The sequence below is a fragment of the Engystomops pustulosus genome, chromosome 3 (assembly GCF_040894005.1).
Source record: "Engystomops pustulosus chromosome 3, aEngPut4.maternal, whole genome shotgun sequence".
Lineage (NCBI taxonomy): Eukaryota > Metazoa > Chordata > Amphibia > Anura > Leptodactylidae > Engystomops > Engystomops pustulosus.
Window position 1 is genome coordinate 29,786,237 of NC_092413.1, and position 16,289 is coordinate 29,802,525.

At 54.3% G+C, this 16,289-nt stretch overlaps 1 protein-coding gene across 1 annotated transcript in view; it reads right to left on the reverse strand.

Moving 5' to 3' along the window:
- The window catches only part of SPRED2 (sprouty related EVH1 domain containing 2), a 68,253-nt gene extending 57,641 nt beyond the window's left edge, over positions 1-10,612 (reverse strand). Inside the window, exon 1 of the mRNA XM_072140406.1 lies at positions 10,270-10,612. Within this exon, the coding sequence (XP_071996507.1) occupies positions 10,270-10,295 (26 nt within the window). The 5' untranslated portion in view covers positions 10,296-10,612. The remainder of the gene's footprint in view (positions 1-10,269) is intronic.
- Between the last annotated feature and the right edge of the window lie 5,677 nt (positions 10,613-16,289).

Below are 16,289 nucleotides of genomic sequence, written 5' to 3' on the forward strand. Positions count from 1 at the left end.
TAGCGGTTTTTTATAGGATTCTGGAAGTTTATTAAAACACATATTGCATCTGCGAGATGGAAGGGTTTTAGTCTTAGACTTGTCTTCCTTCTTTTCCTCTTTTTTATCCTCTTTCTTCTCTTTGTCTTTTCTCTCCTACATGTGAGAAGAAGACAAGAGGAAGCATAGGGGATGTATATATATATATACAGGGCCCCCCCTCCACGAACCACCCTCCAGACCCCTTACTTACAGATATCTGAGGAAGGGGAACTGGGTCCATGCTTGCCTGTGGACAGGGGAGGAGGTAGAGGTGTAAGTGGAGGTGTAAGTGGAGCGGTGGTACAGATAAATGATCAGTCATCGTGTGTTTCACTAACCTGTCTGTGACACACTTAGATCTGCAATAAATCACCTGCGGATATCTCAGAAGCAAGAGAAGGTCTCTAGTAGACTCTCTGCCTTTTAAACTCACCGCTCCACGCTCCTGACTCCCGAACGCCAATGACGAGCGTCACTTCCGGTGCGCGCGGACCGGAAGTCGTCATCCGGCCAGTGGAACGCAAAACCGGAAGTCGTCATCACAAAACCGGAAGTCGTCATCGGAGGCCGGTGGAACGCAGCTGCGCCTCACCATCGGGAGCCGGAACATGTGGTGCTGCCGTGGATCAACGCAGGACCGCAGGGATCACACCAATACCTCCCCATTTAGATGTCAGCCAGGAAGGAGATCGATCGAGGCCAGGAGAGGAGAGGATCTTAGCACCAGGTACCGCGCCTCATAAAGGCGTCCCCCTCCACTCCCACCCCCCTAAGGAGATGAGAAGGAGAGAGACCCTCTCTTCCCCCTGCCTGTGTAGGGACAGGAAGAACACTGGCGAGGGATGCAGGGGGAGGGACATTTAACCTCTCTTCTTCCTGTCCCTGCAGAGGTCAAGGGGTAATCCTCCAGGTGGGCCGTCATGGGGGACGTCATGGAAAACGGAAGCCTGGAAACCATGTCAGAGCTTTGCATCAGATAAGCATTAAAGGGGACAACTTTCCATCCAGGTTACATGAGGCCTTTTCAATTGGGTGGGGGCTCAAGCTGATCAGTGAGGGTCCGACTGCTAGGACGCCTAGCAATCCGAAGAACTGGGGCCCATTCAATAGTATTGGAGCGTCGGAAATTGCTGAGCACAGTGCTCAGGTATCTCTAACACTGCTGTTCACGGTCTGTCAAGTGCAAAGCATGCCAATATTCTGATGCAGATCTGTGGTAGGTTCCTTCTTCTACCAATCCGCAGCACAAGATACATGAAAACCAGGAGCGAATCCACATTTATGTTGTTTTACCAGTGGATTGGGAGCGGACAATCTAGCAATCGGGAATGATAAGTCCATGCGGGCCGGGGGTGTGTTTAGAAAAAGTTGCATTGTGAACTTAGTCCATTTTGCAGAGGTCAAGGACCAGGACATTCTCCAGGTCTGTGACTGAATACACACACATCTCCCAAAGATTAAAAATTTAGAGGGACAGTCCTTCGATTTTCAACTGCGTCCCGCAATCCTGGCTGCAGATAGAGCTGACTGCAATGTTAAAGAATGGAGCCATCGCACAATAATTTATTTTAATATAGCGCCATTGAAATCCATAGCACTTTACTTTTAATCATTATTAAGGACAAAACACACATCTATGGTCGTGTGATTCGTGAGGAGGATGTGTTTGAGCAGAATAGATGATATAAGACAGAAGACAACCCCGTGGGACGCTGCAAAGGGTAAAGAAGGGGAATAACGGAGGAGGCATATCCGAAAAAACGTTCATAAAAACATGAAGGCTACAAAAATGGGGCCATTATAAATCCGGGTGTGCAGAAACCTAGAGACAAAGGGTCATTCAAAAGAATGTGGGCATTTTACACCGTGGCCAACGAAAAATGGGGCATCATATTATGGGGCTATCCAAAAAAAAAAAAAAAAAAAGGCCTTGTGCACACGACCGCATGGGGGGCCATTAATATAGCTTTACAATTTGCGGCACAATCTCAGCCCCCATAGAGGTCTATGGCGCCCGGTCATGGTGCGGTGTAACCGGGGCAAGCACACATTCGTGTGCAAGGGGCATTACACAGTGTAGGGACCAGTATAATACTGGGTGGGTACAGTAGGTGGTTTGTGCAAGGTTTGTTAACGGAAACATTTCTACGGAGCGTGCGGCACAACCTAGCTGCCCATGCGCCAGTTCAGTCCGAGTAACCGGCTCCCTGTGCAAAGTACATGGCGATCGCTCCTGATGGCGAGCATTTCATTTGAATTGCGCCTGCGATGCGGCGGCCTACAAGTCGCTTTTCAAAACGTTGTGTGTGAACACATGCCAACAAAACTGACCACACACAAGCAGAGTTCAGCCAGTGATGGGAGTGATTTCTGAAACTAGACATGCACCTTCCAAAAACAATAAGTGGGAAGTGAATACATAGAATGAAAAATGGCTTTTTTATTGCATCTTCCACGTCAGAATCAGTGACTTCCTCCTCCTTGCACAATATAATGAAGTGAATGACCACATTATGAGGAAAAGGTTAATTTGCCTGATGTTCTTTTTTCTCCCATGGTAATATTTGCACAGAACATAAGGAGTTGTGTGTGTATATAGGGCAGTGCAGCGAACAGCCAGGTCCCTATACACACGGTGCGTCGTGTGACAGGAGCCTGGGAAGAAGTTTTTATGAATGGCCGCGGGTCACGTGACCCCGTCAGGCTCCGCTCCTATTCACAAATACCGGGCCGGGGACACGGGCGGCAGCGTGAGCCGCCCCCCCCCCCCCCTACATCCGACCCCACCCCGCTGTGCTCTGTGCACTTGGGACATGTTCACCGTGACAATAGCCGTGCAGGTGGGGGAGGGAGAGCAGGAGGAGGAGGAGGAGGAGGAGGAGGAGGAGGAGGAGGAGGCTGCAGCTGCCGCCCCGATCTCCTCTGCTTGTTTTTTATGAATGAGGAGAGCAGCATGCAAATCAATAGAGAAAAGATGGCGGCGCTGGCAGGGGAGGGGGTGAGAAATCCCCTGCAGCACTGCTTACAAACAAACGTGTGTCACAGCTGGCAGGGCTGGTCATGGTGGCGGGCATATAGCAGGGTGTCACATAACCGTATACACCGGTGACATCTCGCCCCTCACACATTTATACGCTCTATACAGAATCTTGTAAACTAGGCGATACAAGTCTATAACCATATAATCATCTCCGATATACGACTTCCCTAACCTGCAAACCGGACATCGTGTGAACAAGATACTGAACCTTAAAGTTGTATAGAAGTAAAAACCCACATGTATATATACTCGAGTCGCTCTTCCAGACAAGAAAAAATGTTGCCGCTAACCACTGACAGAGAAACGAGACAACGGCGTCTCACGTCAGTAACCGCAGTCACGATGGAGCTTGAATCGGGCTATGGTTCTGACCAATCTAGGTTCCATCTTCGTAAATAAAAGTTCTATGTGGAAGTCGTCCTAATGGAGGTCCGTTTTTCACACACGTGTTTCATGGAAGTAGCGCAGAGCTGTGAAAGTCTGACATAAAGTGGGATGACAACTAGGACCAGAAAAAACGGACGGTCGGATAAGACTAGGGCTGAGATCGGAACAAACTTGAAGACAAAATTAGATGTTTTTCACTTAAAGTGGTTTTCTCACAAAACAAGTTAGGCCCTATTCACAGGATTGGGCCTAACTTGCTGATCAATGAGGGTCTAAGTGATCACGATTACCCACAGATCACGAGAACGGGGGGGGGGGGCATGTAATACTGTCAGACCCCTCGTCTCTCCCACGGATGAGTAGAGCACATCTTTAGGAGCGACAGAGGTGTTGAGTACATAGGAGGTGGTATACATCATGGTCCTACATATATTCCTAAAATATACAATGTATGTCCCCAGTAGAATACACGTCAATGGCTGGCATACCTAACACTACATAACTAATACGCGACGTGCGCAATCTCCATCGGCTCCATAGAGATGAATGGAGCAGAACGGTCATGCACGGCCATCTGTTCAATTCATCTTGCGGCGTGACGAGGGGTCTGACGGAAGTATCTGGTACCCCGTCCAACACACCGTTCTCGTTATCTGGGGGGGGGGGGGGGGGGCTCATCACGGAGACCCCCACGATAAGCAAGTTAGGCCCTATCTGCAGGAAAAAGACCCTTTAACAAAATGGTAACTGGACTTTTAAAAGTCATCTATGACTAGGATGAAATGCTGAATGCAAATGAGCCTGAGGGGCTCCAAGCTCCATTAACACCTATGGGGCCTGGAGCACCTCAGGCTCATTTGCATAAAGCCCTTCATCCTGGTGGTAGATGCCCTTTAAGCTAAGTTCACACATTTTATCAGGTTCGGTTTACTAGTCAGTTATTATAAGTGGGAAAAATAGTGCAGTAGCCTGTATAGAACTGATGTATCACAGAAGATACAATGACGTGTATATAAAAGGGAACCGAACGCAGAATACGAGGGAACCGAACGCAGAATACGAGGCAACAGAATAAAGAATACAAGGGGACAGAATGAAGAATACAAGGGGACAGAATGAAGAATACAAGGGGACAGAATGAAGAATACAAGGGGACAGAATGAAGAATACAAGGGGACAGAATGAAGAATATAAGGCGAAGAATATAAGGCGACAGAATGAAGAATATAAGGCGACAGAATGAAGAATATAAGGCGACAGAATGAAGAATATAAGGCGACAGAATGAAGAATATAAGGCGACAGAATGAAGAATATAAGGCGACAGAATGAAGAATATAAGGCGACAGAATGAAGAATATAAGGCGACAGAATGAAGAATATAAGGCGACAGAATGAAGAATATAAGGGGACAGAATGAAGAATATAAGAATATAAGGGGACAGAATGAAGAATATAAGAATATAAGGGGACAGAATGAAGAATATAAGGGGACAGAATGAAGAATATAAGGGGACAGAATGAAGAATATAAGGGGACAGAATGAAGAATATAAGGGGACAGAATGAAGAATATAAGGGGACAGAATGAAGAATACAAGGGGACAGAATGAAGAATACAAGGGGACAGAATGAAGAATACAAGGGGACAGAATGAAGAATACAAGGGAACAGAATGAAGAATACAAGGGAACAGAATGAAGAATACAAGGGAACAGAATGAAGAATACAAGGGAACAGAATGAAGAATACAAGGGAACAGAAGATGTTGCTTTGAGCTTTCATTTGTAGTTTCTGTTATGTTCTCCTAGAAAGGGAGTAATGTGAAACCCCAATGCATTTGTGAACCTGGCCTAAGGTGGATTCAGCGCGGCTGTAGTGATTCTTTACTAGTTACAACTTGCATTGTGAAATACGTGATCAAAGTCACAAAGCAGCCCTGACCTAAGAGGACATGGTGAATCTGGCTCTTGCAATATTGGGCCCTGTGTGGTCTTGATTTACTGCCTCCAACAAGATCATCCATGATGCTAGAAATCACAGTCCCTGCAGGACTACTGTCCAATTCTGTGTGACAGTAAAGGGCGAGTTGCACCACAGAGAAGTCCCTTTGGGATTTCCCTGACCTTAGCGGACATGCAGAGTTCAGTTCACTGATTCAAGGTCCAGTGCAGGAAACTCTACAGTTTCTCGAACAGAACTAGTTTGTGGTCAGCCAGTTGAGGGGATTTTCCATCCCAACCTCGTCAGACAGCAAACCATCCACCCGTTAGATAGTGCATCAATAGTGAGCAACAACCTATGGCAGTGGTGGCGAACCTATGGCACGGGTGCCAGAGGTGGCACTCGGAGCCCTTTCTGTGGGCACTCAGGCCAACGTCCCAGGTGTTGACATAACTACATTATCTTTGGAAGACATCCTGCTGGACCCACCGTTCTTCCTGCACAGAGAGACCCTGGAGAGAAGCTACAATGAGAGTCTGAATTTGTCCTCCTTCATTCAACTGGCCTCCGGGACTGATACAATTGAATGATGTGGAAGAACTGGGTAGCAATAGGTTACAGCTTAAAATGCCATGTTGGCACTTCACGGTAATTAAGTGGAATTTGGTTTGCAGCTTGGTCTCTAAAAGGTTCGCCATCACTGACCTATGGCAACCCCATCACTCAACATCATTCACAATGCCAAGCATCTACAGGAGACTATGCATCAGAGGAACATCTACAAATCCCACTAATTTTCAAGCACTTGGGTTGTGTCGCTCTGATAGAGAGTACACCCATCATTGCTATGCTGTCGTCTCAGTGCCAGCGTGAATTTAACCTGAGGATGAAGCTGGAATTTGACTTCCTAGAAAGCCTCACATACTTCATTTCCATATAAAGAGCGGGAAATGGAGGGGACGTTTCTACAAACGTTTACTGCCAGATGTTCATTCGGGGCCTCCCAGACTATCACATAGCTGTGTACAACAGACTGTACGTAGCTAGTCCACTAATGCAACTGAACATGGATGTGTCCCCTCAGAAAAAAAAAAACTTGCCAGGAGACACCTCACTCTCTCTAGTTTGTGAAGGGCATAAGATTTGTCAGGAGAAACCTTAGCTGCAAGTAAATTCCAGGTTTACCAAGGTTCCCGAGTGCTCAGGATTCCTTTCTAGAATGTGAAAGTGGACACACATTGTGATAATGATGCTGCCCCTTTAAATTCGGGCAACAAAAAGCACAACTGCAGACGTACGGTATGATGTATGGATTTTTCGTGTAGAAAATAAGTAGCGCAATACAGTAGCATGGTGGATCAGAATTACTCTATGTTTGCAGATTGTATAAGGCCCCTTCCACACTAGCGAGTGTGATGCGATGAACTCGCATCACACTCGCAACGCAAGCTGCCGGGAACGCACGGCCCGAACCCTGCACCGCGGGAGTGAACTGACATGCTGAGTTCACTCCCGCGGTGCAGCGTTCGGGCCGTGCGTTCCCGGCAGCTTGCGTTGCGAGTGTGATGCGAGTTCATCGCATCACACTCGCTAGTGTGGAAGGGGCCTAAGAGTCACATTCTGTATGCAAGATCACCTCACTTAATCTGTGGTGTATCTGATGAGTTTAACATACAAAACACACTTCCTCCCAACGGGTCCTCGAGGATGCGTCTACATGTGGCCAATAAATCCGAAGATCCAGCTCAAAGATACATCGATCCATGTGTAATAAAAACAGGAAATCTTTATTGCAATGGTCTCCAATAAACAACAAAAGTCAAGGCATTGGCCTATGTGTTTTGGATAAGCATTTTATCCTTATTCATGGGTCATCACTTCCAATTATCTGCATGAGGTGGTTTCGGTAGCAAGTAGAGATGAGAATACCCAACATTTTCTTTCGGGTTCGGCTGCGGAAACCGGACATATCGATATTGACTGTTGAGCCGCCAATATGTCTGGGTTGCGCGTCCGAACTCAATCGTTGGGTCCGCTTATCTCTAGTAACAAGTAGAGCCTAAAAGGTATAAAATTTACCTCTTATTCTATATCAGAATAGTGAAAGTCTGACAACTATTCCACCTGCCGGTCTAATTTGTGAAGTGGCTTATGTGCAACTCAGTCCCATTCATATGACTAGACCTCAGCTGCAATACCAAGCACAGCCACTGTACTATGCAAAGTAGCAAGTAAAGAGAGTACAGTGGCATACTGGACAACCCCTTTAAGTAGGTTTTGGGATACATTCCAGCTGTCTTCATGGTACCTCCTGCTGGTAGTATATTACTAATAAATTATATAGAATATCACTATTCACATTCAAGTTTGTGCCTTCCCTCTTATGTATGTGTTAGGAGGATGTGACAGACCACTGTATGGGCCTACGTTGTGTACATGACCCATAAGGTACCACTGCTTTTTAACCACCTAGGCTACCAATGACTCAAATTTTTTTTAGACTGTATATAGAGAGCCTAGTATATGTTGCTCACGACAGAGACAGACAAAGGGAAATATCTAGAGGAGCCTGAGGTAAATCTGCAGTCACATAGGCTACCTGGCTCCAAGGATTATCCGACCCTAAATGACCCTCTCTATAGGCTCCGCAGACTGAGCGCTATGTAATAGTAATTATTATTCTTCCAGCTTCCATAAGATCTCCATACGATAACAATCTGCATTTTATTAATGACAAGTCGCACATTACCTCCCCTCAGGGGCCTGCAAGCCATTGAAGTTGATGAATGCTTCATAATTACACAGTAACCAAATGCCTGCGCTGAATGTTAGGCCTACAGGTAACCCAAACATAAGGTCCTGTGCCCGGACCACAAGGACAATGCCAAGCAGAAGAGACGTGCCAACGGGAAACAATGCACGTCATGTCACATGGGGGTCATGAGGGGCGCAAAATACCCAGCAGCAGCAGTAACTCCGCTCTAATCTGACATCTTTTATTTTTGTGAATGGCGGTGGCTGCTCTGTGTTTAGTCTAAGTTCACTTCCTGAGGTAAAGTCACATTTACCACAGATACATAGCGAGGCTTTATAAGAGGATTTCCTACAAATTAAAAATAAAGTCGCAGCCAACAGAAGTCACCGGCGAGTCGGATTTTGAGAAAGTTGGGTGAAAGCTCATACGGCACCATCACAACACCCCCCTAACTTTCTAAAGACCCCTGAAAACAACATATAAGAAAATGGACCAATGTGCCAGGCTCTGTGCAGCGCTGCGTAATCTGTGTGTGCTATATAAATAAAGGAATTATTATTAATAAATATATACATCTATATATATACATATACACACACACACATATTAATATACCGTATATATATATATACATACACTATAATATTATATATATTAGAAGTATATTATATATATTAGTATATATTATTATTAATATATCTGCAGTCTTGTGAAAAAAAAAAAATCATTTATAAAAGTATCTCATTCACTTGGAGGCAAAAATCGTGAATCTTATGGCTGACCCGTAAACGGTCCAACCAGAACCGCTCTGTCTTCTTGTGGTTGTCTCATGACACTGGACAAAGAATACACTGGTCTACAGATGCCATCACTTATGCCCAGATCAGGCCACACAAGACAAGTATATACATAGTTACAAACTGCATTGATAATACAGAATGTCCACATGGATACAATGTATATCATCTCACACAAGACCCTATATATGAAAGTGATACACACACAATAAATACAACATTCCCATGGATCTGTCTATAAAGAGAGCACCTCATACCGGCACGGGAGCAAAGTAATAACACCGACTATCACCCAAAATCCAGTGCATTGAGTGTTATTCTATACGGAACACATGTTCAAGAATAATAGAAGTCCATCAGAAACCATAGTATAGACACGTCCAGGATATTGCAAGACATACAAAGTGTTCTATGACATTAACATCACATTTTTTTATAATATACAATATATTGGTACAATAATAAGGCGCACATGATGATACATACATAGATATGGCGACAGATGCAGCTTATTAGTCCTTATAGAGTCTTATGTCCGTGGCATGAACTGCATATCAATACTGTATATAGAAATGGACACAGAACCAGCACATGCACTATGTCCAGCAGAGCGTCGCATCCTATACATGACATCCATGTCCTCTTACAGATCAATGCAGGCAGTACTACGCTTTAGATCTATACATACAACAATAATGGAGCACACTGAGGCCACCGTATACCCACATTATATACCCAAAGTCATCCGCATTGTCAATAAGTGTCCGACTGTGGCTGACAGGAGGGGGACAAGTACATGCAACATTCCAAGTCAAAATACAAATTACATAAAGAGGTTCTGCAGCAGCCGGTGTCACTAAACGGTATCAGGAGACTGTGATCGTATGCTACAGGAATACAGCACCCTATGAAAGGTGTAGACTGATTTTGGGGTCAGATGGCAGGTTATTTGCAAGCAATCTATAACATTTTTGTCATCGTATAAACACGCCAGGCGACAAATTACTGCGCTCAATGTGTAACCACGAAGGTGTCACCTGTCGCTCAGGTGCCAACTTTGAGACAATGGCGACACATGTGCCCTGGGTATGAGCATTGTCTCCTGCACCTGGCATCTGATGCCCCCAGCATGCAGGGGTGACTATGACTGCAGCCCCTGGCATGTGTAGCATGGCAGCAGCAGCTCTGCAGCAGGCCGGTGCATGCACACAGTGCCATGCTGCATGCAGCCCCAGCACGTAGCGGCCCCAACACATCTGCAGCCAGGGGAGGGGATCCGCTGCCAGCCCACCCCATGCACCCCGACACGACAGGGGGCAGCACTTACTCCTCAGGGGGGGCTTCCTCGCTCATCTTGTCCCGATCACCGTCGTCCTGCACCCGCCTCGGGGGGCTCCGAGCTGCTCATCTTTCCCAGGCGATGTATGACTCGCTATCCCCCGGCTTGTGGACGAGCGGCGGCGGCGTGCACCTCCCGGGGACCGGCGGACTACGCGCCCCGCCCGTGTGGCTGCTGGTGGTGGCCCCGTCCGAGCCCCATCTCCTGTTACTCCATGTTGGCTCCGGGTGTGCAGTCACTGTGTGTACAGTAGATGTGTGCGCTCTCACCCGCCGCAGGGACGAGGAGGAGAGAGAGACGGAGAGGAAGTGGGGCGGAAGCGATGACGTCACCCTCCCCAGCAACAAGCAGCTGCGAGGACACGGGGAGGAGGAGGGAGAGGGCAGACACCACACAGCCGGGGGAGGGGGGAGAGAGGGGTACACAGGGCCGGGGGAGTGGGGAGAGAGGGGTACACAGGGCCGGGGGAGAGAGAGCGGGACACAGGGCCAGGAGAGAGGGGGACACATGGCCAGGGGGAGGGGAGAGAGAGAGGGGGACACAGGGGGAGGGGGGAGAGAGATGGGGACACAGGGGGAGGGGGGAGAGAGAGGGGGACACAGGGCCGGGGGGGGGGGAGAGAGAGGGGGACACGGGGAGGGGAGAGAGAGAGGGGGACACAGGGGGAGGGGGGAGAGAGAGGGGGACACAGGGGGAGGGGGGAGAGAGAGGGGGACACAGGGGGAGGGGGGAGAGAGAGGGGGACACAGGGGGAGGGGGGAGAGAGAGGGGGACACAGGGGGAGGGGGGAGAGAGAGGGGGGACACAGGGGAGGGGGGAGAGAGAGGGGGGCACAGGGAGAGAGGGGAGACACAGGGGAGGGGGGAGAGAGAGGGCAGACACCTCACAGCCGGGGGAGAGAGGGGTACACAGGGCCGGGGGAGAGGGGGACACAGGGCCAGGAGAGAGGGGGACACGGGGAGGGGGGCAAAGGGGGAGGGGGGAGAGAGAGAGAGGGGGACACATGGGGAGGGGGGGGAGAGAGAGGGGGACGAGGGGAGAGAGAGGGGGGACACAGGGGAGGGGGGAGAGAGAGGGAGACACAGGGAGGGGGGAGAGAGAGGGAGACACAGGGAGGGGGGAGAGAGAGGGGGACACAGGGGGAGGGGGGAGAGAGAGGGGGACACAGGAGGAGAGGAAAGAGAGAGGGGGCACAGGGGGAGGGGGGAGAGAGGGGGGGGCACAGGGGGAGGGGGGAGAGAGAGGGGGACACAGGGCCAAGAGAGAGGGGTACACAGGGGGACAGAGAGGGGGCACAGGGCCGTGGAAGGGGGGAGAGAGAGGGGGACACAGGGCAGGAGGGGGGAGAGAGAGGGGGACACAGCGCCGGGGGAGAGGGGAGAGAGAGGGGGACACAGGGCCAGGGAGAGGGCAGACACCACACAGGGCTGGAAGGGGGAGAGAGAGGGGGACACAGGGCCAGCGGAGGGGGAGAGAGAGAGAGGGATACAGGGCCGGAGGAGGGGGGAGAGAGAGGGGGACACAGGGCCAAGAGAGAGGGGGACACAGGGCCGGGGGAGTGGGGAGTGAGAGGAGGCACAGGGCCGGCGGAGGGGGAAGAGGGGGGGATACAGGGCTGGAGGAGGGAGGAGAGAGAGGGGGACACATGGCCACGAGAGAGGGGTACACAGGGCGAGGGGAGAGAAAGAGGAGGCACGGGGGAGGGGGAGAGAGAGGGGGACACAGGGCCAGGATAGAGGGGGACACAGAACTGGGGAGAGGGGGACACAGGACTGGGGGAGGGGGGAGAGAGAGGAACACAGGGCTGGGGAAGGGGGAGAGAGAGGGGGACACAGGGCCAGGATAGAGGGGGACACAGGACTGGGGGAGGTGGGAGAGAGAGGAACACAGGGCTGGGGAAGGGGGAGAGAGAGGGGGACACAGGGCCAGGGAGAGGGCAGACACCACATAGGGATGGAAGGGTGAGAGAGAGGGGGACACAGGGCCAGTGGAGGGGGGGGGGGAGAGAGGGGGATACAGGGCCGGAGGAGGGGGGGGCACAGGGCCAAGAGAGAGGGGTACACAGGGCCGGGGGGAGAGATAGGAGGCACAGGGCCGGGGGAGGGGGGAGAGAGAGGGGGATACAGGGCCAGAGGAGGGGGGAGAGAGAGGGGGACACAGGGCCAAGAGAGAGGGGTACACAGGGCCGGGGAGGGGGGAGAGAGAGGAGGCACAATGGAGGGGGGCACAGGGCCAGGATAGAGGGGGACACAGGGCTGGGGAGAGGGGGACACAAGACTGGGGGAGGGAGGAGAGAGAGGAACACAGGGCTGGGGAAGGGGAAGAGAGAGAGGGACACAGGGCCAAGAGAGAGGTGGACACAGGGCTGGGGGAGGGGGGAGAGAGAGGGGGACACAGGGAGAGGGCAGACACCACACAGGGCTGGAGGGGGGAGAGAGAGGGGGACACAGGGCCAGCGGAGGGGGGAGAGAGAGGGGGACAGAGCTCCGGGGGAGGGGGGAGAGAGAGGGGGACACAGGGAGAGGGCAGACACCACACAGGGCTGAAGGGGGGAGAGAGAGGGGGACACAGGGCCAACGGAGGGGGGAGAGAGCGGGGGATACAGGGCCGGAGGAGTGGGGAGAGAGAGGGGGACACAGGGCCAAGAGAGAGGGGTACACAGGGCCGGGGGAGGGGGGAGAGAGAGGAGGCACAGGGAGGGGGGAGAGAGAGGGGGATACAGGGCCGGAGGAGGGGGGAGAGAGAGGGGGACACAGGGCCAAGAGAGAGGTGTACACAGGGCCGGGGGAGGGGGGAGAGAGAGGAGGCACAGGGAGGGGGGAGAGAGAGGGGGATACAGGGCCGGAGGAGGGGGGAGAGAGAGGGGGACACAGGGCCAGGAAAGAGGGGGACACAGGACTTGGGGAGGGGGGAGAGAGAGGAACACAGGGCCGGGGAAGGGGGAGAGAGAGGGGGAAACAGGGCCAAGAGAGAGGGGGACACAGGGCTGGGGGAGGGGGGAGAGAGAGGGGGACACAGGGCCAGGGAGAGGGCAGACACCACACAGGGCTGGAGGGGGGAGAGAGAGGGGGACACAGGGCCAGCGGAGGGGGGAGAGAGAGGGGGACACAGCGCCGGGGGAAGGGGGAGAGAGCGGGGAATACAGGGCCGGAGGAGGGGGGAGAAAGAGGGGGACACAGGGCCAATAGAGAGGGGTACACAGGGCCGGGGGAGGGGGGAGAGAGAGGAGGCACAGGGAGGGGGGAGAGAGAGGGGGATACAGCGCCGGAGGAGTGGGGAGAGAGAGGGGGACACAGGGCCAAGAGAGAGGGGTACACAGGGCCGGGGGAGGAGAGAGGAGGCACGGGGGAGAGAGAGGGGGACACAGGGCCAGGAAAGAGGGGGACACAGGGCTGGGGAGAGGGGGACACAGGACTTGGGGAGGGGGGAGACAGAGGAACACAGGGCCGGGGAAGGGGGAGAGAGAGGGGGACACAGGGCTGGGGGAGGAGGAGAAAGAGGGGGACACAGAGCCAGGGGGGGAGAGAGAGAGGGACACAGTGGGTGGAGAGAGGGGGACACAGGGCCAGGAGAGGGGGGAGAGAGAGGGGGTCACAGGGCCAGGAGAGGGGGGAGAGAGAGGGGAACACAGGGCCGTGGGAGGGGGGAGAGAGAGGGTCGGAGAGAGGGGAACACAGGGCCGGGGGAGAGAGAGGGGGACACAGGGCCAGGAGAGGGGGGGAGAGGGGGACCAAGGGCCAGGAGAGAGGGGGACACAGGGCCAAGAGGGAGGGGGAAACAGGGCCTGGGGAGAGGGGAGAGAGACCGGGACACAGGGCCAAGAGAGAGGAGGAAACAGGGCCGGGGGAGAGAGACAGGGACACAGGGCTGGGGAGAGGGGGGAGAGAGAGAGGGACACAGGGGAGGGGGGAGAGAGAGGGGGACACAGGGCAGGGGGGCAAGAGATGGGGACAGAGCGTCAGGATAGAGGGGGACACAGGGCCAGGAGAGAGGGGGACACAGGGCTGGGGGAGGGGGGCGAGAGAGGGGGACACAGGGCCAGGATAGAGGGTGACACAGGGCCAGGATAGAGGGGGGCACAGGGCCGGAGAGAGGGGGGCACAGGGCCAGACAGAAGTGGACAAAGGGCCAGACAGAAGAGGACACAGGGCCGGGGGCGGGGGGAGAGAGAGGAGGACACAGGGCCATGAGAGAGGGGGACACAGGGCTGGGGGAGGGGGGCAATAGAGGTGGACACAGGGTCGGAGAGAGGGGAACACAGGGCCAGGGGAGGGGGGAGAGAGAGGGGGACACAGGGGGAGAGGGGGACATAGGGCTAGAAGAGAGGGGGACACAGGGGAGGGGAGAGAGAGAGGGGGACACAGGGCCGGGGGAGGGGGGAGAGAGAGGGGGAAACAGGGCCAGGAGAGAGAGGGACACAGGGCCGGGGGAGGAGGGACAGAGGGCCAGGAGAGAGGGGGGAGAGAGAGGGGGACACAGGGCCAGGAGAGAGGGGGACACAGGGCCGGGGGAGGGGGGAGAGAGAGGGGGACACAGGGCCAGGAGAGAGAGGGACACAGGGCCGGGGGAGGGGGGAGAGAGAGGGGGACACAGGACCAGGAAAGAGGGGGACACAAGGCCGGGGGAGGGGGGAGAGTGATGGGGACACAGGGCCACGAGAGAGGGGGACACAGGGCGGGGGAGAGTGGGACACAGGGCCGAGGGAGGGGGGAGAGAGAGGGGGACACAGGGCCAGGAGAGAGGGGGACACAGGGCTGGGGTAGGGGGGCGAGAGAGGGGGACAGAGGGCCAGGATAGAGGGGGACAAAGGGCCAGGATCGAGGGGGACAAAGGGCCAGGATCGAGGGGAACACAGGCCCAGGAGAGAGGGGGACACAGGGCCGGAGAAAGAGGGGGGCACAGGGCTGGAGAAAGAGGGGGCACAGGGCCGGAGAGAGGGGGCACAGGGCCAGACAGAAGAGGACACAGGGCCAGACAGAAGGGGACACAGGGCCGGGGGAGGGGGGAGAGAGAGGGGGACACAGGGCCAAGAGAGAGGGAGACACAGGGCTGGGGGAGGGGGGCAATAGAGGTGGACACAGGGTCGGAGAGAGGGGAACACAGGGCCGGGGGAGGGGGGAGAGAGAGGGGGACACAGGGGGAGAGGGGGACATAGGGCTAGAAGAGAGGGGGACACAGGGGAGGGGAGAGAGAGAGGGGGACACAGGGCCGGGGGAGGGGGGAGAGAGAGGGGGAAACAGGGCCAGGAGAGAGAGGGACACAGGGCCGGGGGAGGAGGGACAGAGGGCCAGGAGAGAGGGGGACACAGGGCCAGGAGAGAGGGGGACACAGGGCCGGGGGAGGGGGGAGAGAAAGGGGGACACAGGGCCAGGAGAGAGAGGGACACAGGGCCGGGGGAGGGGGGAGAGAGAGGGGGACACAGGGCCAGGAAAGAGGGGGACACAAGGCCGGGGGAGGGGGGAGAGTGATGGGGACACAGGGCCACGAGAGAGGGGGACACAGGGCGGGGGAGAGTGGGACACAGGGCCGAGGGAGGGGGGAGAGAGAGGGGGACACAGGGCCAGGAGAGAGGGGGACACAGGGCTGGGGTAGGGGGGCGAGAGAGGGGGACAGAGGGCCAGGATAGAGGGGGACAAAGGGCCAGGATCGAAAGGGACAAAGGGCCAGGATCGAGAGGAACACAGGCCCAGGAGAGAGGGGGACACAGGGCCGGAGAAAGAGGGGGGCACAGGGCTGGAGAAAGAGGGGGCACAGGGCCGGAGAGAGGGGGGCACAGGGCCAGACAGAAGAGGACACAGGGCCAGACAGAAGGGGACACAGGGCCGGGGGAGGGGGGAGAGAGAGGGGGACACAGGGCCAAGAGAGAGGGAGACACAGGGCTGGGGGAGGGGGGCAATAGAGGTGGACACAGGGTCGGAGAGAGGGGAACACAGGGCCGGGGGAGGGGGGAGAGAGATGGGGACACAGGGGAGGGGAGGTTTGAGAGGGGGACACAGGGCCAGGAGAGA